Below are 26,620 nucleotides of genomic sequence, written 5' to 3'. Positions count from 1 at the left end.
TTTAGTAAAAACCAGAAGGGTTGTATGCAAAGCCACATACATGACATTATAAGCAATGTGTAATCAGTGCGTCTTGAACTGTCCTACAGATCAGACGTTTTTTCGGTTGCTTGTGGACTGGTCTTTGACTGCCTATAGCTTCAAAGTTTGTGTTTTGTCAGTGTGTCTTTTAAAGACTACCTGAAAGTTATTTCCCATCAGTCTTTCTCAAGACTACCTACTTTTGAATTTAACATTTGTTTTAACTTTTTTCGTATCACCTGAAATGGCTGGACGGAAAAAGAAACCTCGCATCGCTGCGGGGAGGAAAAGAGAGGCATCTCTTTCTGACACTTCGAGTGTCTGTAGTGACAATCCTTTTGATATTTTGCTTGAGCATGAAGCTGGTTAAATGGAAGTTACCAATAATGAAACTATACAAAATATAAAATCTTTAAAAAAGGAGAAAGTTCCACCTATTGTGGTAACTATTTCTTCTGAATTTAATATATTCAAAAAGGAACTTTCAACGTTTGTTTCTGACGTTAAAGTTACCTATCAAATTGGCCGTAGAGGTGAATGTCGCTTATTAGCCGACTCAGTAAAGGGTCGTGATCGTCTTGTTCAGTATTTAACTGACAAGATGTACAAATTTTTCACATATGACACCAAGAACGCCAAGCCGTTCAAGGTTGTCTTGAAAAGTCTCACCAACGATCAAACCGTTGATGAGATCAAACTTACTTTAACAGAATTACTTGGCATAGCCCCTACCCAAGTAATTCTAATGAAACAAAAATCACGAGGCGAAAACAGTCAGAGAACTGGAATTTCTCTTGTTAATTATTTAATTAATTTTAACCGCAATGAGGTTAACAACTTGAATTTTTTTGAAAAAGCACATGCTTTGTATAATGTGCGTGTAAAGTGGGAAATTTATAGGAAGTATGGCGGAGGTGAAAAGCATATCACCCAATGCCGTACTTGCCAACGTTATGGCCATGGTTCCAAATTCTGTAACATGGACCAAAAATGTCTTAATTGTGGAGACTCTTCTCACAAAAAGGACACATGTCCTGTGAAAGAGAGTAAAAATTTTCGCTGTGCGAATTGTAACGGCAACCATATGTCAAATTTTTATCAATGCTCAGTCCGTTTAGCAATTGTTAAGGCAAGGCAAGGTAAACAAAATTCAATTTCTCAATTAAAACCAACTTCAAAACAAAATTCTCCAAGCGTACCAGTGACGCATAGTTTACCTACTCCTTTGCATACCCGTTTAACTTATGCACAGGTTACAGGTAGTTCGAACATTATACCGCCTAGTGTTGGTAGTTCGAAAATGACCGTTAATATGGGTAAGCAAAACACGCTAGAAAATAATTGTACACCTATTACTCCAGCTAATATTGCGTCGAAAATATTTTTTCTAATGTCAACTGCCTGGGGCCTATTACGGCAGGTAAACTTTCTTTTTTGCAACAGGCAATGTTCGATCTTATGAACGCCATGTTGCAGGCAAAATCAATGTTTGAAGCCATTCAAATAGGCACAAATTTTACTATTAAAATTGTTTCTAATTTAAAATTTAGCAATGATTTTAAATAAAACAATTAAAATATTAAATTGGAATGCTCGCTCATTGAAGGCCAATGAGAATGAGCTTTTTAATTTTTTAACAGTAAATAATGTGCATATTGCAATTATTACTGAAACATTTTTGAAACCTAACATAAAATTAAAATATGATCCCAATTACGTGGTTCATAGACATGATAGGATTCAGGGTTCCGGCAGTGGAGTTGCAATTGTTATTCATCGCCGAATCAAACATCGTGCTCTTCCCCATCTTGAGACGAAAGTTATTGAAACTTTGGGAATTGAAGTTCAAACTGAACTTGGGATTTTATTTATTGCCGCAGCATATTTACCATTTCAATGCACACGCGAGCTCAAAAATTATTTTAAAGGTGATTTACAAAAACTCACCAGAAATCGTTCGAAATTTTTCATAATCGGCGATTTTAACGCTAAACATCGTTCATGGAATAATTCTCAAAGTAATTCCAATGGCAAAATTTTATTCAATGATTGTTCTTCAGGATACTATTCTATTTTGTCTCCGAATAGTCCTACATGCTTTTCTTCTGTAAGAAACCCTTCAACAATTGATTTGGTGCTTACAGATCAAAGTCATGTATGTAGTGATTTGATCACAATGCTGACTTTGATTCTGACCATCTTCCAATAACTTTTTCTTTATCACATGAATCAGTTTTAAACCCTATGAGCTCTGTTTTTAATTATAACAAGGCTAATTGGGAAAGATACAAAACTCATATTGAGAGAAATTTCAATAATGAGCTTGATTTGCAAAACGAAGTGAATATTGATTCCGCTTTGGAAGCATTAAAATGTGCAATTGTTGATGCCAGGAATTATTCTGTTCCAAAGGCTCTAGTGAAATTTGATTCATCAATAATTGACGAAAATCTTCAACTTCTAATTCGTTTGAAAAATGTCCGCAGACGTCAATATCAACGTTCTCGTGACCCTGTTTTTAAAACTATTTATAAAGATTTACAGAAAGAGATTAAGCATAGATTTACTCTTCTGAGAAATCAAAATTTTGAGACTAAAGTTGAAAAATTGAAACCATATTCAAAACCTTTTTGGAAGCTGTCGAAGATTCTTAAGAAACCTTCAAAGCCTATTCCAGTTTTAAAAGATGGTGAACGTTTTCTTGTATCCAATGAACAAAAGGCTCAAAGACTTGCTCAGCAGTTTGAGAGTGTTCATAACTCAAATTTGAATTTTGTGAGTCCAATTGAAAATGAAGTCACACGTCAATTTGATTTAATTTCTTCCCAGAATTTTTTACCTGCAGAAATAATTGAAACTAACTTGAATGAGATTAAATCAATTATTAAAAATTTCAAAAATATGAAAGCACCTGGTGACGATGGAATCTTTAATATACTAATCAAACATCTCCCTGAGAGCACAATGGAATTTTTAGTGAAAATTTTCAATTGCTGCTTCAAAATTGCATATTTTCCCAAATTATGGAAAAATGCAAAAATTACTCCCATTTAAAAACCGGATAAGAACCCAGCTGAAGTTTCAAGTTATCGACCAATCAGTTTGCTTTCTTCAATAAGTAAACTGTTTGAGAGAATTATTCTCAACAGAATGATGTCACACATCAACGAAAATTCAATTTTTGCAAATGAACAGTTTGGATTTCGCCATGGGCATTCCACAACTCATCAATTGCTCAGAGTTACTAATATGATACGAGCTAACAAATCTGAAGGTTATTCCACTGGAGCTGCTCTTTTAGACATAGAAAAAGCATTCGACAGTGTTTGGCATTAAGGTTTGATTGCGAAATTGCAAACTTTTAATTTTCCAATTTTCCTAATCAAAATTTTAAAAAATTATCTTACTGATCGAACTCTGCAGGTTGTCTATCAGAATTCCAAATCTGATAGATTTCCTGTCAGAGCAGGTGTACCTCAAGGTTCAGTCTTGGGTCCAATCCTGTACAACATATTCACTTCAGATCTTCCTGATTTGCCTCCAGGATGCACAAAGTCATTGTTCTGCGATGACACAAGCATTTCCGTAAAAGGAAAAAGTCTTCGTGTCATATGCAGTCGATTGCAGAAAAGTTTAGATATTTTTTCTTCCTACTTGCAAAAGTGGAAAATCTCTCCCAATGCTTCTAAAACTCAAATGATAATTTTTCCGCATAAGCCTAGGGCTTCTTTCCTCAAGCCAAACAATAATCACGTTGTCAAGATGAATGGGGTTATTTTAAGTTGGTCCGACAAGGTTAAGTACTTGGGACTAATTTATGATAAACAACTTATTTTCAAAGAGCACATTGAGAGTATACAAGCCAAGTGCATCAAATATACGAGATGTTTATATCCTCTCATTAACAGGAATTCTAAACTTTGTTTAAAGAACAAACTTTTGTTTTACAAACAAATTTTTAGACCAGCAATGCTTTATGCTGTACCGATCTGGTCAAGTTGCTGTTCAACAAGGAAGAAAACGCTTCAAAGGATTCAGAATAAAATTCTGAAAATGATTTTGAAGCGTCCTCCTTGGTTTGGTACACTCGAATTACATAGACTTACTGGTGTTGAACCATTAGAAGCTATGTCAAATAAAATTATTAACAATTTTCGACAAAAATCGTTGCAATCCTCAATTGCTACGATAAGCTCTCTTTATAGCCAATAAGTTAGCAATTAAGTTAGTTGTAAGTTTACTTCCCCTTTTCTGACAAGTAGGTTTAAATCCCTACGAATGATAAGTCCTAATTGCGAAAGCAAACAAATCCTAACAATTAAAATTACAAATTTCTAACAGTGTTGAGAAGTCACCATTTGTGATTGGACACACATACTCATTATTTACTAATATTTATCATAAATACTTAAGCTACTAACAAATCCCCCCTTAAAAAAAAAAGCAATGTGTAATGTTTTGAAATTTAGCGCAAAAGAGAAGTTGAAGTGCTACCGCATTTCAATTTGCATACATCAAAAGGACATTACTGAAAAGGAATGGAACAAATACTACGCGGCTCAGACAAGCTTCAACAGTCATAGAGAATTCCATTTTAATTTCTAGTGCAAAACGAGGAAATAATGAATCGTTTTCAGTGCTTGCAACTCTGTGCTACCCCGACAGCGGTAATTAGGTTGAAGTTGCGTATGACGAAGGAGGAATTATCTGTTTAATAAGATGGAAGAGTTTCGTTTTCGATAGTACAATGGTTCGAAAAACCAAATTATTTTTTTTTGTATTAGGGCAGTCTGCCCGGCAGATGCATACATGAATTTCCAATTAATTGTTACAGGAACGAAGGAAATCCATTGAAAACCGATTTTATTAGCTGTTGAATTGAAACACATTTTTGCTTTTTCCGTTATTAGATTTTCATTTTACACCCCTAAGTAACCGAACTTCCTGAGGCGCGTAGTTCTACGTTAAAATACCTAATAATTTGAAAGGGTTCATCTCAAGGGGGTGGCAGCATGCGATCTCTCTATTTTAAAGGAGTGGAGAGCCTTCCCGACTAAAATGGCAGCTATATGGAATTATTGCTGGGCATCTGCCTCGAGGTTTTATTTTTAAATTAAGCCCCGATATGTGGGCGACTGTTAAACGTGTAGAGTTTAGATAGGGCTCTTGGTTTATAGAAGATAAGAGGCGGCAATAGGATTCTTATTTTTCTTTTAGCTAACCCTGTTGAAATGTTTTGAAACGTTTCGTTCGTTGTTGCCAGATTGAATATATTTAAAAACTCTGGATTTCCGCTCTTTGTTTTCTAACAAAAAACATTTCATTTTAGAAAAAAACTTATTCTCTAACAAAATTACGGATAAACTTCACCGACCGCACGATACCAAAGCTTACGAATGAGCAATGAATAAACTTGCATAGTCTTACATCATCTCTTATGAACAATGAACATTTACAACAGCTAAGTTATGAGTTCCAGCAACACTGCGTTACAATCAGAAAGCAACCCGGTTGTATTTTTTTACGTAACGGTCAGATGTCAGATTCAACCAATCAGCAGCCTTGTCGCAATTGGTTCTATGTAACGGACACCGATTGTCAGGTCTTGTCCTAGGGGTTTATATTTGAACCCTCTATTTTGTTTTTTTTTTTTTTTTTTTTTAAGTAACATAAAGCGAAGTTTGTTACCGATTAAATATCGTATCATTAAACTTCTCACGAAACTGCGTGGCCAATCATTTCCTATCGTAGTTCTGTTAGCCTTTTGAGGAGTCCATCTTATACTAAAGACCACAGTTAAGGTAAAAGTACTCCTCCTTGAGAATATGAGTACCTCCAAGGTAAGCAGAAATTTCTCGATATTTAAGCATCACCATTATCCATGCGATAACACAATTATCCAGGGCGCTCGCTTCCTTTGCGAAACGCGGTGCTATAGGCTGCCTTGTCAAATGCTTCTTTAATATCAAGAGAAGCAACCAAAACAATTTCCTTGGCCTGAAGCGATTTCTCGATGTTATCACCTAGCGCTGTTTTCGTTATTGATTTACTCGATTGATAAGCAAATTGATTTTGGCCTTCAATAAGCTCGTTGACTGAATACAGTCGTCCACATTTTTTCCATTGTTTTGAACAAAACAGAAGAGAGACTGATAGGTCTAAAGGAAAGTCGTTTTATCTTTTTTCCTGCTATGGGATTAAAAACAGCCCGAACCTTCCTCCAAGCTTTTGGTTTGTAACACAGAGTAAAACTTCAGCCAACAGGGTAACCATAACTTCCTTTCGCTGCCGAAGTAATGCTGGAAAAATTTCGTCTTATCCAGCATATTTGAAAGACAAACGCAAAGAACTCAATGCTCATTCAACCTAGGTAGGCGTGAAGATTTTACAAGCTTGAGGATAGGAATCAGTTGACCATGTCGTTTTGCCTCATCTTAGTTCTGTGCTTCGCGAGATTCCTGTGTATCGACCAAGGGAAGTGATAAGACTGCCCTGACCATTTGAATGGTCTTTTGAAAGAACTTTATGCATTCTAGTAGCTGTTGAAGTGCTATTGACATCTTCACAGGTCCGTCTCCAACCCTTTCTTTGGCATGTCTTATCTCTCTGTTATATTCAGCCAGAGCCTTCTTGTATTGGTCCCAGTCTGAAATAAGTTTGCCAATTTTGTGTTTCAACCAAGAAACATCCCAGCTGGATGTTCTTTGTTAATCAGGAAAACTGGCTTGGAATTATGAGATCATTTTGACAATGATCCGAAGGCACTTTCTAGTTCTGAGCAAGTTTTAATTGATGTATCATAAGGTAAGCAATTGTTCTTCAAGTAGACATTTCTTCAGCAATTTTCGTGCTGGAAATAAATGTTCCTCATTGTATGATGCCGTACAATTTCATATTTTGACATTCTCATATCAGAAGCGCATTTAACAGTTCCCAACTATCAATAAAAAGGTTTTTATGATAGATTTTCTCGAAAACAACAATTTAAAATTCGTTCCCTTCTTTTGTAAAAAATAATCTAATAATATCAAAAAAATTTTAATTAAAATTGTGCGTAACAGAGTATATTACACAAAAACAACTAATTGTGTCAAGTTTTCTCCCTAACCACTTTCGATAAACACTAACGAGGAAAAATTTGATGATCGACTGTTTTGCGCAGCCAGAAGGTGTTGAAACAGGAGATCAATTTGATGATTTAAACTCAACCTAAATGCTGTCACATATCGCCCACTTTTTGCCACCAGACTCAACGAACGAGTGATCTTTTCACCAGCCTGCTTTGATTGCCGCAAAGTCGCAAAGCGTCCCACATCAAACAGCCGTAACTAGAGCGAGTAAACAATATTTCAATCAACGCGTCACCCAAAACGACGCGCTAGTTATATACTACACTGAGCCAAAACGTAACGCTTCTATGGTGCGACCTTAGTGTACAGTTAAATATTCGTAATCCGATAATATTAAAAGTCTCTTCGTTTGTGCCAAACAACAAACAAAAACACGTTCAACTAACTTCCGATGCAGCGAAATTAACGTTCATTATAGCAAAGACACTAAAAGTGGTTCCGACAATAAATTAACGATTTTGCACACGAACAGTCGATCAATCATACTCAATTCCGTCAGCCATGGCTGGCAGGGGTTGGACGGGAACGCGCAAAAAAGATGAATCAAGACATGAATGTTGCTTTATAAATAAAGATCTGACAAAGGTAAAATGTGACTGCGGCGTGGGTTCAAAAGCTTCTGTACCTATATTCTTGCTTGCTGGGTATTTTGCAGCAAAAACCATAAATTCTACGATTAAACTGTCAAAATGCGCTGCATTATTGCGGGCGTTTGGTTAACGCAGAGAAGGTGCAAATTTCAATCAGAAATTTTACACTAAAAATGCAGACTGAAAATAAAAAAATGTTTGGAAATATTCTAACGAAGAACGAAATGAGTCAGTCATTTCAATGAGCGTAAAGAAAATTTGATTCTCCACTAACCCTTCAAACATTTGCTTTTTATTTCAACGGTAAAACCATAAAGTTTTTTATGTCGAATTGAAAGAAATATAATCATTTAATGATTTAGGCATCGGACGTTATGCAGAACATTTCACCCAGGAAACTTTCTGGAAAAATTTCAAATCAAAACCAAGTTCTCGTCAAATATTCTAGGGAAGTTCTCGTGAAAAGTTAAGCTCGATTTACTAAGAAAAAACGGAGCGTTAAACGTCTTCAACTAACATTATTAACATTTTGGAGACATTTCAAAAACAATATAGGAATTATAGAGATATCAGACTCTTCTGTCTGAAATAAATGAATTTACTTAACCTTCCTCAGTTAGCTGAATTAAACACAGAAATAAATCCCAATCTAACTGCACAGAAAAACTGTAACAAATAACTGAGCAGTGAATGTTGTTTTTGGGAAAACCCCGAGGAAAAAAAAACATTAAACCAGTGCTTATCAACAAGCATTTGGCTATTATCCTACTTCCTGATTAATCAGTATAGTCTCGCCCCTGGATAATGTATTAGAACCTCAGTTTCCGTCAATTTAGACGTACAAAGAGCACGCGCAGCTATTTCATGATGACTTGGCACTTTTCTAAGCAGAAAGCTACAATTGTCTATCGGTAGTACAGACAGTGTGGTCCGATAGTAGATAACAATTTTTCCTTTGCGCTTAGGAGATCGAAAATCTGGTATTGTTATCTACAACCGTGTCAGTCTGTTGGCGACTTTTTCGAACCGCGCCATCAACATTTCATCGGGAGTTTCATTCAAACCAACAAATGTTGAATAAAACCCGGAATAAGAGAGATTTTCTTATAAACATAAGCGGTAATACACTTCAAAAAAGCCATGAGCCCCAACTTATGAGTACCGTTGGCTGCAACATTGGCCCGGGGACCATTCCTTGACCTTCCATCAAGAACCCAACGATCGGCTGAACTGAGCAGGGAGAAGGAGGGGGAGGGGACCGGCCCAGCTCCTCACCGAACGGGCAAAATTCCAATCTTTTCAATCCCTGATGAACCGTGCACCATTACCACGGTATACCTCTTCGGTATCGTTTTCTTTATGGACTTACTTCTTTACTGCCGTTGCTGTTGTTGTTTCTGCTCCATTCTCCGGTTGTATGCGTTCGAAACTATGGTTATTATTCTTCCGCCGAACGATCGACGTTTCTCATGATCGGAACAAACGGACGAAGAAAATGTTTTCAAGTTTCGTGTCTCTTCTGTTTTGCTTCCAAACCAACCGTCTGGAGTTATAGTTGTTATTTTTGTTTCTCTGTGATCCTCATACCGATCGCCATCGGCAGCTCGTATTTTTCCCTGCCGTCCTGCGATGTCGCTGTTTCCCGATAGTGGATAATATTTCTCTAAACACGTTGACTTGTGACTTGGGTTGAGTCTTCTGACGTATGCGTGTGGCGACAGGTTAGGCGGCAACTTTAACTGTATTTGTGTGCACACCTTCGGAAGATGATCATCATGCTATGTTCCGCGAAGCTTCACTCTTCTTCCGATCACGTCAAATCGGTGTCGCACTTGCGCTCTACTCTTTCAACACAAATAAATCACTCGCACATTAATTACTCACTAACGCACTGCTCGTACTATGGCAACCAGTGGCTTCCTTCGATTTTATTATGTGATTTCAATTCGGAAGCAAAATATACATTCCTGGTGATGATGGATTCAATACCACAATCGGAGGGGAGATGATGAGAGCAAAATCACTGAAACAGCACTTTGCCTTCCTTTTTGTGCACTTTCATGCACAGCCCACATGCACACGGAAAGAAGAACACCGGCACCAACACCACACCAACCGGCTGCTCGGCGGACTCTTCTTTCCTATTTTCACCGTTTGCTTTCTTCTGCCCTTTTTTCCTTAGCAAGCGAGAGCGACAACGGGATGCGATCGTCTCTCTTTCACGTTCGTGGGATCACTTGTCGCTTACGCTTCGTTGTTCTTTCGTTCCGTTTATGCCGCGCGTCTTCAGCGCACACACACTCACTTCACCCACACTCTTTCTCCTGCGGTACAAACGCTGCTGCTGCGCGCAAGGCTTGTTAAAAATACCACCCAAAATGCGAGCAATAGGCAAGCAGGCGAGCTAAGCGACAGTGAGCATTTCCTTTTTTATTTTTGCAAAAACAAACGAAAGCAAAATCACAATATTTTCTGTCAAGTACTTTGACTCTCCAATACTTGGCGTTGTGGTCCGTTGATTGACGCTGATTTGGGTGAATGCTACTCTGGTGTAAGATGTTTCACATATCACAGCAGGCTGCGATTTGAGACTGTCAGCTTTTCGTAAATGTCACGCTCGCAATTCTAGACAATTTGTACACGCAAGTGACGACCCAGACCTTTTTCAAGTGAGAGAATTTCCCTGCACTAACCCCAAAAATACCGACGATAGTTAGGGCGCGATTTTCCCGTATATATATAAACAAGCGACAGACCACCAACCGTAGACACTTGCGAACGGAACCGATGAACGAGTTCGACTGAACGGCCAGAGAGAATTTGAACCTGCTGAACACCGATGGGACCGGGTCGGACACCGATCGATCGAGCTACAAACGAGCAAGAAGAAGCGATAGAAAGAGAACAACGCACACGAGAAAGGGGCCAACTTTGGTGAGTTGGTTATTTACAAACAGAGAGCGAAGTGGCTTATCTTTATGGGTTCAAGGAAGTGTCTCTTTCTCTACCCAGTTGTGGTAGAGATGCGACTTAAACGGGAGAGAATTAACTAGCGCACTGACAGCCAAGTATGATGACAGTTCTACAAGGTATGCTTTCGCGTTTTGTATGGAATTCAGAACATTTTTGGAAATTTCTCGTTTTATGTTGTTTTATATCTGATTTTTTTGGTTGGAGAGTGAATCTCCAGTTGAAACACACTAGAAATTGATATTAATTTAGATTTAGTGTGAAAAATTGCGACAATATGTCGAAATAAAATATATAAAAATGCTATATTTCTAATAGTTGGAGCATAATCTTAGTCATTGTCATAGCTCATGACTTTTGTTACTGTATGAAATATAAGCGACTTTATTTAGAAGCGCTATTAGAGTACAAGAAAAAAACGAAAAGTGCAAAAAGGTTACCGGCAAATTGATGAAAAACAGCATATTTTACCTAAACCGCAGCATGTTTATGTATTCCCCACAAATAAAACATGTTTCAACATCATTTCTATAACTTTTCAGGAAAGTATGTTTTATAAGTTTAATTTAAAATGCAAAATCGTTTCAAATGTCATACAAAATTGGAAAAAGTTCATAACGATCACTAATACTAATGCATCGACGTGAATAGCATACCTTGTAGAACTGTCATCATACTTGGGGCAGTTGCTAGCAAGCACGCTGTCAAATTTGTTGTTGCACTGTTTCACAGCTCACGGTTACAAAACTGCTGGGCTGCTACGATACAATGGGCTGAAGTATTGAAATTTGCGTTGTGAATTTGGTACATTGAATTGTGATTCAATATTAAATGTTTCATCACGACAGTTGATTTACTCATTCATAATTCACGATTCAAAAAAAAAAAAAAACAAGCAGATAAAATGTTTGACATGTTTCTATTTATGACATCTATGACAGGCAATGTTTGACATTTTTGGCGTATTTGATACCATAACGTTTTGACACATCTCAACAAGGGAGTCATCTTGAAATCAAAGTTGGCGAACAAATGTAAACAACTGAAAACTAATCTGTTGTTTGGTGAGATTCATAAGAGGCATAATTTATTTTATTACACTAGGTTAGCAGTGTTGCTAGAATATTGTAGTATTCTTTAAATTTGATCTGGAGTTTAGATTTCTACGAAGTATCAAGATAGGTTCTAGAATGGTTACCTTCAATCAAATTGATTTATCTTTAATATAACGAATTGCAGAAAGTGTGTTTCGAGTAGCTTTTCAATTTGACCAACAAATTTACCAATCTTTTCACAGCTTCGGTGCCTTACTATCACATTTCCTTCCAGTGGAAAATCAACCACAAAGCAATCCGCAAATTGACCTAATGCTTTCATTTCGATTCAACCGAATTTATACCAAGTAGTTGGCCTCGTTTGAATCGAACAGTATATGCTTGAGGCCGCCATCGCTCAGGTGCATATTTTCCTTACGGTAGTGATACGGCACCTGTTTGGTTCCGGGTGAAGGGCACGGAATGGCCACGACCGCTATCTCGCGCATTTTGGTCATGAGAACCAGATTCTTGTAGAACATGCGAACTACCATCCAGATTACTAGGTTGAAAGCCGTCATCACCGCGCAGAAGCCCCCTAAAATGTCAAATAAACAATGGAAAAATAGCATACCAAAACTAAAATACGGATTCAGAATGTTTACTCACAGTATTGCCACTTTCCAATCACACAATAGGTCATCTTGTTGTAGCCAACGGCAATCATAATCGAAGCGGCCACTAGAGTCCCGAAGAAGTCCACAACCATCCAGGGGATGAAAAACTCATGCCGATTGCGTAGCGTTCCGACCAACAAACCGAGACAGCTCACAACGTAAATTGTGGCTAGAGTAGTACCGATATACAGCATACAAAACGTAACTGCAAAAAAAAAATCAACCAAAACAATTTAAAATATGTATATGTTTAACATGATTCGGCGCCTGTCGTCTTTGCACGCACTGCATGTCAAACAGTGCCGGAGACCCACCCGAAGCCAGATTGGCAGCCGATTTGAAGCGAAGTTGGTTCATGGTCTCGCCTTTGGCATTGGTCGGAAGGTAAACATACTCCTCACGCTCCTTTTGGTCGGCAATGTCCGCCCCGAGAATGGCCGTCATCTCCTCGGCGTGGGCCAGACCAAGCAGCATTATAAACAACAGAATATGGGCAACCAGCTGCGGAGAGATGTGGTGGGTGGGAACACACAAAAAAATCGATGTTAACGAATGTTTTGTTAGAAAACACAGGAGGAGGACAGTTTTACTAACCACTTTATAGATGGCAATCAGGATGGTGGAAATCCGAAGATATTTGGGCGACACGGGAACCATGACGATTTCGCGAACCTTATCGAATAAATGCATTTTTTCCGTTGTTTTTCGTGCTCAAAGCCTGCTTTGTGTAGGAATCAGTTTGATTTAAGGGACCACTTTAACGACAAGAAGGAAACTTTTTGCACAATTTTTCCAACAACTGTAAATCTTTGCACTTGTTTCACTGCGAAAAATAAGATGAACTCCGAAGTCACAGCCAGAACTCCATTCTGACGTTAAAGAAGCTATAACAATGAATGAAAAGCTGTCACGCACGCGATTGCTAGAGTGCAATCCAGGGGAGCGATTCTGCGCCGTTGAAGCTTTTGCGGGTGTAAATAGAGAGCGTTTCGCAAATTCTACGGTGCTGTGCGAATTGTTGGTGATGTTTAAGCAACAACAACTTTGGTTTTTTTTCTTAGTTTTCCGGTAGAAAATAATATGAGAAACTCTGTTGGTCTTCCTCATCCATACTTGAGTGGTGATTCTATAGACTCAGTGAGTTACCTCAAAGATGTTTGTGCGTTGCCTATTACACGCAATTACGCCAAGCTACAACAAAGACTCGACGTCTCCACCGTTTTTCCATCCGATGGAGATGCTCGGTGTTCTAAACTGAACATATTTCATAGACTACCTGATCAAGGCAGCCAACTGTTTGTGTACAGGACCCAATAAATATCGAAACATCAACTGCAACAATATGTTCTACACTGACGGATCACTTCTTGATGGATCCACTGGCTTCGGTATTTTCAATAACAATTTAACCGTCTCCCATCAACTCGATAATCCTGCTTCTGTTTACGTCGCAGAATTAGCTGCAATTCAGTACACCCTAGGGATTATCGAAAAAATGCCCACGGACCATTATTTCATCTTTAAGGACAGTCTCAGTTCTATTGAGGCTCTCCGATCGATGAAAGATGTTAAGCACTCTCCGTATTTCCTGGGGAAAACACGGGAACATCTGAGTGCTTTATCCGAAAAATCGTTTCAGATTACCTTAGCGTGGGTACCTTCTCACTGCTCGATACCGGGCAATGAGAAAGCGGACTCTTTGGCTAAGGTGGGCGCAACAAACGGTGATATTTATGAAAGACCAATTGCCTTTAATGAATTTTTCGCATTTGTACGTCAGAATACGATCATCAGTTGGCAAAATGCTTGGACCAGAGGGGAACTGGAAAGGTGGTTACATTCCATAATCCCCAAGGTGTCGACGAACCCGTGGTTCAAGGGGTTGGATTCCATAGGTCGGGATTTCATTTGCGTGATGTCCCGGCTTATGTCCAATCACTAAAGATTTGACGCGCATCTCCGTCGTGTTGGGCTCGGGGAGAGTGGTATCTGTGCCTGTGGTGAAGGTTATCACGACATAGAGCACGTTGTTTGGTCATGCCCTGTACACTGTGACGCCAGGTCTAGATTAATAGCTTCCCTGCAGGCCGAAGGTAGGCAGCCGGCTGTTCTTGTTCGTGATGTCTTGGCGAGCCGTGACCTATCCTACATGTCATGTTAAATTAGTTTTAGTTTCAGCTCGTAGTCGGCAGCGAGGATAAAAAATTTGCTTTTTGTTATTAAAATACTTTAGAAAGTAAGCTACCAGATATAATTGGCGCCGTTAAACATTGAATTGTATTTGTGCCGTGTCAAATAAACTATAGATGAAGAAAAAAAACCCTAAGGCTATGTACGTATGATGATATTTGAGAGAAAACCGTTATGAAATAAAAGCCTCCCACACGAAATCGTTTGTGAATAAGTTTCAGAAGTAAGTAGGCACCGTACTGGGTAATATATCAAGCAATTTTGTTTTGAATAAATATCATATTTTCTAGTGAGTGAAAACAAATTTATTGCAGTTGACATCGTAAAAAAACTGCTCTCTTCAAACAAGTGCGTCGTTTTGCCCAATAGTGTGAAAGCAGTCGTTAGCGCACGGCCGTGTCTCTCTGAGGCGAAAAGACCATGCTGGTCTAAATTGAAATAATTAATTTTCAATTTTCATTTGACTAATATGACTTTTAATCTGGCTGAAAAGTCATTTTGTGCTATAAGTGATTTTTTCAATCACCACTAATTTTTGTAAAGGGTTTCTGTAAAACAGATATTGATGAATACTTACGTACCTTTGCTTTACTTTATTTTGTTGGCTAACGGACCGTTCCCCGTTCGCTCCTAGAGAACGAATTAGAGATGTCCAGCTTCTTCTGTCTTGAGCGACCGTTCTCCAGTCTTCTCGTACACTAGCAGATCGTGTATATTATTCCACCGCGCACATCCTACCACGGAGTCGACAGCCTCTTCCTGGTTCTCTACTGAAGAAGGTTCGGAGGCTCTCTCGTCAGGCATTCTGGCTACATGTCCAGCCTACTGAAGCCTGCCCCGCTGTATTACCTTCACTATATCAGCATGGTTGTATACTTGGTACAGCTCTTGATTCATGCGTCTGCGCCACACTCCATCTTCCAATTCACCCTCCAAGTATCGACCACAGAGCTTTACGCTCAAAAACTCCGAGCACACGTCGATCAGCGTCCATGCTTCATATCCGTAAAGAGCCACCGGGAGTATCAGCGTCCTATACAGCACTAGTTTTGTGCGAGTTTGCAAACTACGGGACCTCAGCTGGTTACGTAGACCGTGGATGATGAACCGCCTTCATGAAGCTGGAAGGATTCAACAGAATAGAATGACAAATTATATAGCCGAGTCGCGCGTTGTATGTGCTTGTGCAGAGATGTGTAGAAGCACTCGAAACAATGATATTGTGTTTTACTTTAACAATTGTTAACTGACCATGTACGATATTTAGATATAAGATACTAATTTGTACTGAATAAAGTTGTCTTTTGGAATCAGACAGAACAACAGGTTATAGGCCTAGGAGTTCGGAACACATAGTCTTTTTTGATACCCAGGAGAAAGTACAACCAGCACATTGTCTTAGACCAAACACTGTGCATCTTTGTTTTCCGATTGATTTTGGCTTTCTTCAGTTAGTACGCTGACGCCTTAGCTGACGAAAACTTCTTGTTTTGCACAATGTAGATCAGTAGGCGAACTGGACTAACACTAAACTAACTGACAGCATTTTCCACAGACTCACCACTCTCCGCATCACAAATACGGTAAACTTTGGTGCCCTTACAATAGCTGATGCAGTTGGCCTTTCTTACCTTGAGATTCAGATTACCTACGTGCTTCGTAACCTGAGCTTCAAATGCCTTCAAGTGCTGTAGATTTGACTTCTGGATTCCGTTGGTGGCTTCTACTTTAGTCTACTGTCTGGGATCTAGACTCCAACCCGTAAACATCTTTATGGATTTAAATTTAAATATCCTGATAATATACCACTCGCTACGTCCAATGCTACTTGTAGAGCATAAATGAAACACGTTTGTCTTCAGTGATGTTTAACAGTGTAATAATTTTATTGAAATTTTGTGCTGTGATTTCCAATATTGTCAATGTATAAAGTTAATGAGCAGTCGGTTGGGTATTAGTTGTTGTTTAGTTTTTCATTGCTTGGGATCATTCACTTACTATAATGTTCAGAGCCATGTTTTCATCGCAATGCACAATTCATTTCTTTTTACTTTTTTATACGCGAGGTGCTGCAACTTAGGAGTGTAGCAGTAATACGCGATAAAGAAGTTTTTCGTTATTAATTATTGTCTAGTTTATATGCTCCTGGACAGAGGAGGACATTTCGTAGCTCTCTGAATGATCAAGTTTATCATAACACCTGTATATTTCATAACTGTTTTTTTTCTTGCTTTAATAAGTGTAACTTTAGATATTTATATATTTGTTTAGAGTATCTTCGATGCACACGAAATGTTTTATCTTCATTTTTGGCTACTCGAATCAATGGAAACTTGAATTGCTGTTTTCTGACTTTCATGCTTCTTAAAAACTTAACCTCAATTATGAAATCAAACCCTGCTCTCACCTATCTACCCGTGCTGTGCATAAATCCCTAACAATCCTGCCTAGCAACGATAGTCAACAAATGCGCGAGCTGATAATTTCATAGATTCGGTCCTGAACTATCACAGCTAAAAGTCAACCCAAAATTGTCATTCGTTGTTTTGCTTTCGTCTCGATTAGACGCAAATTGTTCTTCTCCGTTTGAGTTCGCAAAATAACAATACACGAGTTATCGTACGGGTGTTTTTTTTTGTCGATTAGTTCTTGTGCTGCGCGATAACAATAGCCTGCAGTTTATCGGCAGAAACGTCTTCTGCACACTGGTAGGGGCAGGCTACCCCGCCAGTGATCTGATACGCAGCTGATATATCAGCAAGAATAATTCTCCCGCACCGCTGTTACCCCGCTAGCAGCACGGACCACCAATCCACCATACGATCGAGCGAGTGGAAGTCAACTACAAGTGGCATCTACAAGGTCGCGTGTAGGACACGGCCACTGTGTCACAACACGAAGGTGGATCGTCATTGTTTGTTCTGCGGAGACGCTCGATTAATCCTACTATCAGCCGTGAGGTCGTGACTTAGACGTTCGGTGAAGTATTCACTTTAGAATTTTTATCATTATTATTAATATTATTATTATTATTGTTATTACTATAATTTTTATTATTAATATTATTGTTATTATTATTATTATTATTATTATTATTATTATTATTATTATTATTATTATTATTATTATTATTATTATTATTATTATTATTACTATTGTTATTAGTATTAGTATTACTGCCTTTTTTTTATTTTGATCCATTGTAGTTTGAAAAATTATTTTTAAATTTTAATAGCAACTACTTGACCCCCCCCCCCACATTCGAATATTTATCGTTTGTGTGCGGTAGAGCGTAACGCTCCCGCAAAATGGACGACATGCAGGTGCAACTATTCCTGGATGTGGAAACAAATGGGGAAGAGATTGAGCTCCCCCCTCATCAATTCCCCTCTACCTAGCCCCGTACCAAGGGTACCGGCAACACGGGTGAAAGCTTACCCAGATGCTTCGAAAGGTCCGTTCGTAGTTTACTTCAGGCCCATAAAGAAGCCTCTAAATATTATTCAAATCGGCAAGGACCTGGCAAAACAGTTTTCGGACGTAACCGAAATTACAAGATTAGACCGAACAAACTGCGAGACGTGGAGATCGACGGTGTGGTTACCGAAGGAAGCCTCACGGTCGATGACATTTTGCGTCACGGGGTTGGCTGCTTCAAGAACCCCCTGATTCAAGATGTAAAGATACTGGATGTCAAGCAATTGCATTCAGTATCCATCGAAGAAAGGAAGAAGAAATTCTTCCCTTCGGATTCCTTCCGTGTAACATTCGCCGGATCCGCACTGCAAGGCACGCTGCAGCAAGTGCGGAGGCAATCATGCTGAGACCGCTTGCAGTGAGAATACTCGGCATGACCTTTCGGCGTGTCCCGCGTACAAACAGCGCGAGGAAAAAATTAAGCGTTCCCTCAAGGAACGATCAAAGCGCTCTTTCGCAGAAATGCTGAGGAGTGCTGAGCCTCCCTCGACAGGAAACATCTTTTCCTTTTTGCCAACCGATGAGGGTACATCTGACGCTCCTGTCGAAGGGTGTTCTTATGCCATGCCAGAAGGATCTAGGAAGGGGAGAATGATCAACTCTCCTAATCTTTCTCGAAAAGGTCGCAAGATAACCCCTAGCGGAATGACCAATAAGCCAACACAAAAAGGAAGCGGTGAAGAAAAACCGAAGCAAGTACCTCCCGGTTTTAATTTTAAATCAAACCAGGAGTACCCACCGCTTCCTGGGGCACCAAAACCCCCTCGTGCACCCATTTCTCGATCAGAAGATAAAAAAGAAACAGGGTTCATAAAATTTTCTGATATTGTGGACTGGATATTTAAAACATTCAACATACCAGATCCCCTACAAAATATTCTTCTTGCCATTCTTCCTACAGTGAAAACCTTTTTGAAGCAACTAGCAGCAACTTGGTCCCTCATTTCAGCTATCATATCTTTCGATGACTAATACGGCGAAAGAGGTTAGAAATTTTATCACTGTATTATAGTGGAATTGCAGAAGTATCATCCCCAAATTCGATCTATTTTCTCATTTAATAAATACATACAATTGTGACGCATTTGCGCTCTGTGAAACCTTTCTCAATTCAAACGATCAACTCAATTTCCACGATTTTAACATTATTCGTCGAGATCGAGACTCACACGTTGGAGGGGTACTTTTAGGGATTAAAAAGTGCTATTCCTTCTTCCGAATCGACCTCCCCTCGATCTCCAATATTGAAGTCTTTGCCATTCAAACGAATATGAATGGAAAAGACCTATGCCTTGTTTCGTTATATATCCCTCCATCCGCGCGGATTGAACAGATGCATCTCACTGATATAGCAGAGTTGCTTCCCGCGCCTTTTTTTGAAATGGGGAGATTTTAATTCTCACTGTTCGCTATGGGGGTCGCTGTACGACGACAACCGATCTTCTTTAATCTGTAACTTAATCGACGACTTCAATATGACTCTTTCGAATACTGGGGAAGCGACACGTGTACCTAATCCTCCAGCACGCGAAAGCGTGCTTGACCTATCCCTTTGCTCGACATCATAGCGTTAGATTGCCAGTGGAAAGTAATCAATGATCCCCACGGTAGTGATCACCTACCAATCGTTATCTCAATTGCTAATGGGTCAACTCCAACGGATCCAATCAACATTGCGTATGACCTCACACGTAACATTGATTGGAAGTCCTATGAGACCATAATATCGCAAAGAATCGAGTCCCACGTGGAACTTCCTCCGGAGGAAGAATACGCGTTCCTTTCTGGCTTGATCATCGATGCCGCGACTCAAGCTCAGACGAAACCGATACCCGGGGTAACGATTAGACGGCGCCCTCCCTCCAAGTGGTGGGACAAAGAGTGCTCAGACCTGTACGCGCGGAGGTCCTCGGTGTATTTGGCCTTCCGAGAACAAGGCACTATCGATTTGCTCCGAAAGTACGATGTACTGGATAGACAAATGAAGAGCTTGATAAAGGCAAAAAAACGCGGATACTGGCGGCGGTTTGTGAACGCGTTGTCGAGGGAAACAGCGATGAGCACTCTTTGGGATACCGCCAGGCGCATGCGGAATCGTAACGTTTCGAATGAGTCCGAGGAGTATTCAGATCGCTGGATACTCGATTTCGCCAAAAAGGTCTGTCCGGACTCTGTCCCCGAACAGAAGACCTTTCGTGACGCGTTTTTAGTAGCTACGGAAGAGCCTCCATTTTCGATGTTGGAATTTTCAATGGCTCTCCTCTCGTGCAACAATAAAGCTCCAGGGTTGAATAGAATTAAGATCAACTTGTTGAAAAATCTACCCGACTCTGCAAAAAGACGCTTGTTTAACTTGTTCAACAAGTTCCTTGAGCTAAACATTGTTTCGCACGACTGGAGGGAGGTAAAAGTCATTGCTATTCAAAAACCCGGAAAACCCGCCTCTGATCACAATTCTTATAGGCCGATTGCTATGCTCTCTTGCCTCCGGAAACTAATGGAGAAAATTATCCTCTTACGGTTAGACAAATGGGTCGAAACAAACGGTTTACTTTCAGATACTCAATTTGGCTTTCGCCGGGGCAAAGGGACGAACGATTGCCTAACGTTGCTTTTCACCGAAATTCAACTCGCCTTTGCTCGAAAAGAGCAAATGGCTTCTGCATTCTTGGACATTAAGGGGGCTTTTGACTCTGTCTCTGTTGAAGTTTTCACCGAGAAACTCCATTCGCAGGGACTTTCACCAAATTTGAATAAATTTTTGTTCAATTTGTTGTCAGAAAAGCATATGTATTTCTCACATGGTGATTCGACAACTTCCCGAATTAGTTACATGGGTCTTCCCCAGGGCTCAAGTTTAAACCCTCTCTTATATAATTTTTACGTCAATGACATCGATAAATGTCCTGCAAATTCATGCACGCTACGGCAACTTGCAGACGATAGCGTTATATCCATTACTGGTAGCGAGGCTAACGATCTGCAAGGACCATTGCAAGATACCTTAGACAATTTGCCTGAATGGGCTCCTAAGCTGGGTATCGAATTCTCTCCGGAGAGAACTGAGCTGGTCGTTTTTTCGAGGAAGCATAACCCAGCTCAGCTGCAGCTCCTTCTAACGGGTAAAACGATCACTCAGGTTTTAGTCGCTAAATATCTCGGGGTCTGGTTCGACTCTAAATGCATATGGGCTTGTCATATTAGGTATCTGACACAAAAAAGCCAGCAGAGGATTAATTTTCTTCGTACGATTACCGGAACCTGGTGGGGAGCCCACCCAGGAGACCTTCTAAGGCTTTAGCAAATGTCCACGCTTGTCCACGGTATGGGGGGGGGGTAATGATAGTGTCCACGTGGACACCTTTTTTCCTAACCTTTCAAAAAAAAATTGTGATCTATAATAAGAATTGTACAGATTTTCTTTTTGATTAACAGACCTAACTCTGGGAATTCGAATGTAGCTCTGTTGAAGCTTCAATCACTCGCGCTATGTTTCATACAACATGCTCTGCCGACATGATATCATTTACATTTCGTTCCGCATTCTCTCTTAATGAGTAGAAAAAAAATTGTCTTTCACTCGGAACGTTGATTCATCCTTTCTTTGCCGTGGTACCGTCAGTTTAGAATGAACTGCCAGAACTAGAGTTTCAAAACAGCAATGAGTTAACAAATTCAAGTAGATTGCGCATTTTTTGGCCCCTTCTAGTTGATATCAACTACATGATAATGATAAACCGATGCGATTCTTTGCGGCAAACAGCAAGTCTATTATTTCTTTTCTGCTGTGAGGTCAGCTGAGGTCGACAAGCAAGTTTATTTGATGTAATTCACCAACAATTATAGGCTATTTCGCTCATTGTCAGAGTATACTTATATTTGCACAGACTTTCTCAAAATGTGTGCTGATTTTTGCAAACTTTTTCTTGCGCGAGCGAAATTTTTCCAATCATTGATAGATTTTTTTGCAGGTTTCGAGCAGGTTTTTCTTTGTTTTTTTTTTTCAGCAGTTACTGACATTTTTTAAAAACATCTGGGATCTCTGGTATTAGTAACAATTATTTAGACGAATATTTTCAAAACTCGGCTTCAACTGTCACGAATAGCAGCGAGCAGTTAGTATTTATTACCTGTACTGATTCAAAACAGATGCTGTTCGCAATCGATAATGCGAAATGCATGAGCATTTCTTTTGTAAATAAAATCATTGACCTTTTCCATTTATTCTTTGAAATGTATCCCATAATTCAAATCAATATAATGTATGGTGTAAGGCTGATGCTTTACTGAGTGTCGAGTGGCGCAAAGGGAAGCGTTTTCATATATAAGCGTTTACATATATACATATATATATTATTCATCACGTGTTCAAACACGAAAAACCGGCGACCAATCAGCGTTGTTTGTGAATCGGCAAACTACTACTTTCCTTTAACAGAAAAAAAAAACCTTTTGTTGGTGGCATTGCGCCGTTGATTCAGGCCACTGCCATGCTAAATGCCAACGCGAGCGATCGGGTGAGATTCTTGCCGTAGGTAAATAAACAGCCGTAAATAGAGTTGTTCATCAACCTACGGCAAAAATCTCGCCCTGGCAGAGGCCTAAATCAACGGCGCAATGCCACCAACAAAAGGTTTTTTTTTTTGTGTTAGAGGAAAGTAGCAGTTTGCCGATTCAAAAACAACGCTGATTGGTCGCCGGTTTTTTCTCTGATTGTTTCCTGTCAATCTGTCGATTCACAAACAACGCTGATTGGTCGCTGGTTTTTCAATAAATAAAGAATAAGAAGAAAATCAATTGTTTAAAAGGAATTGCTCTACGTAAAATCATTTCATTCAAAGTTCAAACCTTGTATCATATACGACGGAACAAGTGTTTCAGATTATTCGCGTCTTTTTTTTCATGCTTAAACGATCCATGCTACAATCAATTGTCTTTTTCGATAGCTTAAAAAAATTTTCGCGGTCATTTTTTTTTTCAATGGAGCTTGCGTATTGTGATTTAAAGTGATTGATAAGGACAAAATGTCGTACAATGATTTGTATAAAGCTTACAAACGCTGCTTCGGCTCGGAGTTCAGTGGAAAAAAAATTCAGGATGACGTTAATGTTTTGTGGAAAAAGTTAAAAAATGACAGTAAAAATTTTCCGAAAAATGTAGAAGAGAAAGTCAAAGAGTTGAAAAAATCTGCGACGGTTAAAAAAGCAGGCCTCATGTCATATTTCACCAAGGTAATTATAATTATATTGTGTATTGTGAATTATGTTCAATTCAGACTACAGCGTATATGACGTAATATTGGCCTTCTTGAGAGCGTCAGACAAAGCTAAGGATTTCAGTGCTTTCTGTGATTCTGGAGAGCCTACAAGGTTTCAATAAAGCTGGAACTCATTACAGGCCCCTTTCAAGCCACCATCAAAGGAACCAAAGCAGTCATCAACGTCGACAGCTGAAAAACATCAACAACCTGTTGGTGGGATTGAGCATGAGCCTGGAGAAGAACGAGAACATGTAGAGAGCCAATCATTGCCATCAAGTAAATACTGATATATTGCTTGTAGTTTTTAAATAAAAACGAAAAACATTCCAGCCTCAGAAAACAAAACTTTGAAACGAAAAACCTCTTCAAACAGCGAAGATTCGACGATGGGGTGCAACCTGCACCAGCCCAAGAAAAGCTGAAGAAGGAAATTGCCGTTTGTGAATCCGAGCTAAACACTGCTTACCTAGCCCGGGATTCAGGACTTTCAGATTTGTCAGTTCATTGCCGCATTACCAAACTTAAGAATGATTTGGAATCCAAGAGGAAACAATTGAAAAGGAAACAAATCAAGGCAAAGTTGGAGAGAAAATATCGGGCAAACCGGAAAAGCGCTCTGAAGGAGATCTTAGCCAAGGATCCCGAATTGGCCTCATCTCTCAAAGTAAGTGTAATTGAAAAATTGAATCTAATTGACCTATAGAAAACTGGGATTTGAATGTTTTAGATCCGTCAACAACCTGGTAAACCTCGAATAGAGCTCGACCAACCGGAACTCTTGTCTACCATCGTCCAAATCGCCATAGCTGGTGGAGCAGCTGATGAACGACGGCGCTCTGAAAAAATCCGCACTTGTAAGACGCTCGATGAGCTACACGATGAACTGGATATACAGGGTTTTAAACTATCCAGAAGCGCCACATATCTTCGCTTGTTACCACACGATGCTCGCAATTCCGAGGGGAAACGACATGTGAAAACGGTACCGGTGAGATTGTGCAAGCCAGAAAATTCACAGCATAAAATTCACGAAGACGGAAAGTTCTGCACTGCAACCATCAGGTAACTTTTCAATATACATTTAAAAATTTGATTCGTGACGATAATCAGTTAAACTTTCATTGAACTTGTGGTAGGCAATCACAATTCCAAAGACACGAGAGAAGTGATTTCAGATATAAGAACAGCTATGCATGATTCTACTTAAGAATTTGCGTTTACACTGAATTCATGAGAATGAATTTGTTTTGAAAGTTTAAGACATTTCTAATCTTAAGTTCTAAATAAAAAATCATTCGTTTTCATAAGTTTTGTGTAAATGCAACGGTCACATTTTCATAGTAACATCGGTGGTTTTATTTAGAGTTCATAGTATTCTACAAATCTAAATCATAGACTAAAGAACCTCTATAAAATCAAACATGTTGGAAATAATATTTTCTTCTCAGATCCGTAGAAACACTGGCATCAATTTTGGGAAATTCCCAGGTTGCTATTGTATCTCAGGACGATAAGGCACGAGTTCCTATCGGGATAACCGCTGTCAACAAACAGGCTCCGTTTCTGATGAGCGTTGAGTACAAAATTACCTTGCCAGACCACGACTGGGTTGTCGCTGCAAGGCATAAGCTGATACCAAGTGTTTATGCTGGAATTATGATTGCAAATGACAAGATTGATGGAAATCCTGCGTCCGTGTCATACTCCGGGCCATCGTTCGTTGCAATCCGGTCGGGAAAGCATTCGACATCAAACGCTTCAACACACGCACATGATTTCGATATACTGCTTGATACGCCTGAATTTGATGTAATTTTAAAAAGTAAATCATAATTTTCATTAGTTTTCTTTAAAATTTAAAAATATCAAATATTTTAGATAACGGTGATGTCAAACCTGTTATTATTTTATCAGTCGATGGCGGGCCAGACGAAAATCCCCGTTACCCAAAAGTAATAAACCACGCAATCCAGCATTTCCAGCGGTACAACCTTGATGCTTTCTACATTTTTACAAATGCACCTGGTCGAAGCGCTTATAACCGCGTAGAAAGGAAAATGGCCCCACTGAGCCGCGAGCTCTCAGGGGTGGTTCTGCCTCACGAGCATTTCGGAAGCCATCTTGATGCACATGGTAGAACAATCGACGAGGATTTGGAGATCGAAAACTTCAAATTTGCAGGAGAGGTATTGGCCGAAATATGGAGTGAATTGACAATCGACAATTATCCTGTGATTGCTGAATATTTCGGAACAGGATCCGAAAAATCGGTTGAAGCACCATCTTTAGAATGGTACGCCTCACATGTGAGAGAAAGCCAATACTTTCTCCAGGTAAGCGAGCATTAATGTTTTATTATAGTTTACAAATCATTGAATCTTTTTAAAAAATTAATAGATTGTGAAATGCAATGATGTTGCCTGCTGTGGATTGCTTCGCAGTGATTTAAAAAACATATTGCCGGACGGATTTTTTCCAGCACCATTCCCAATGCGCCGAACACCCACTGGACTAACCATTCCGGAACCAGAGGAGGTGTGTGATGAAGACACCTTTCCTCCTTTTTTACTACGGAACGCGATAAACATGAAACCAAAGGCTGCAACATACCCTGATCCTCCCCCATACGATCTCTACTGCCCATCGATTAATGATCAGTTGACGGGTATGAATGATTGTTTCATTTTCATTTTTTCAAAAAAAAAATTATCTGTAAATTCAACAAATCTAAAAAAATTTTATCTCCCCTCAGGACGACTTTGTGCCGAATGTGGGTTGTATTTTGCATCGAAATCGAATGCAGCTCGTCACAAGAAAGGAAACCACGGTGTTCGTCTTTCTAAAAAAACTCGTCCCTCGAAGATTCTAAGAACGACAATTGATGAAATTTTATGTTGTGTTGACGTCAACGGTCAGACTGAGGTCTTATGGCTGGACAAGGATACTGTGGAAGACATTGAACTGGCGAAAGAAAGCGATGTTGATCCCGTCTTTCCTGTGGTCGGGGATATTTCACACTGGGTACGATCACCATGGACAGAAGATTGAGTACTGTCAAACGTTCTTTAATTTATCTTCTATTTTGTGTTTTTTTATTATTTTTAGTATAGTGATAATATCTATTTATTGAACTAAAGTTTATGTTTATGTTCTCATACGCTAAATAAACATCAGCAACGAACGTTTTTCCATTTTAATGCTTCTTCGAAAAAAATGTCCACGTGGACAAATTGACGGGGGGGGGGGGGGTTTCGGTCAATGTCCACGGTTG

At 39.4% G+C, this 26,620-nt stretch overlaps 3 protein-coding genes across 7 annotated transcripts in view; 1 reads left to right on the top strand and 2 right to left on the bottom strand.

The window, feature by feature from the left end:
• LOC129729598 (interference hedgehog-like) overlaps window positions 1-10,551 on the bottom strand; it is a 170,122-nt gene extending 159,571 nt beyond the window's left edge. For all 5 annotated transcript variants that reach the window (XM_055688290.1, XM_055688291.1, XM_055688292.1 and 2 more), the window contains exon 1: window positions 9,111-10,551. The gene's annotated coding sequence lies outside the window, so the exon portion shown is untranslated. The remainder of the gene's footprint in view (window positions 1-9,110) is intronic.
• Window positions 10,552-11,764: 1,213 nt separating this feature from the next.
• On the bottom strand, window positions 11,765-13,335 carry LOC129729597 (uncharacterized). The gene is made up of 4 exons (XM_055688289.1): window positions 13,017-13,335; window positions 12,737-12,923; window positions 12,415-12,627; window positions 11,765-12,343 (listed from the first exon to the last, which is right to left on the bottom strand). Exons 1-4 carry the CDS (start codon window positions 13,110-13,112, stop codon window positions 12,105-12,107), a joined length of 735 nt encoding a protein of 244 aa, XP_055544264.1. The 5' UTR covers window positions 13,113-13,335; the 3' UTR covers window positions 11,765-12,104.
• A 9,778-nt stretch (window positions 13,336-23,113) lies between these two features.
• Window positions 23,114-26,397, top strand: LOC129729308 (uncharacterized). The gene is made up of 7 exons (XM_055687817.1): window positions 23,114-23,320; window positions 23,723-24,013; window positions 24,077-24,411; window positions 24,798-25,171; window positions 25,228-25,682; window positions 25,747-26,014; window positions 26,102-26,397. Exons 1-7 carry the CDS (start codon window positions 23,114-23,116, stop codon window positions 26,395-26,397), a joined length of 2,226 nt encoding a protein of 741 aa, XP_055543792.1.
• Window positions 26,398-26,620: the final 223 nt, after the last annotated feature.

This window comes from Wyeomyia smithii, chromosome 3 (assembly GCF_029784165.1).
Source record: "Wyeomyia smithii strain HCP4-BCI-WySm-NY-G18 chromosome 3, ASM2978416v1, whole genome shotgun sequence".
NCBI classification, from domain to species: domain Eukaryota; kingdom Metazoa; phylum Arthropoda; class Insecta; order Diptera; family Culicidae; genus Wyeomyia; species Wyeomyia smithii.
The sequence above is the reverse complement of the archived record's forward strand: the minus strand, read 5'-3'. Positions and strand labels throughout refer to the sequence as shown.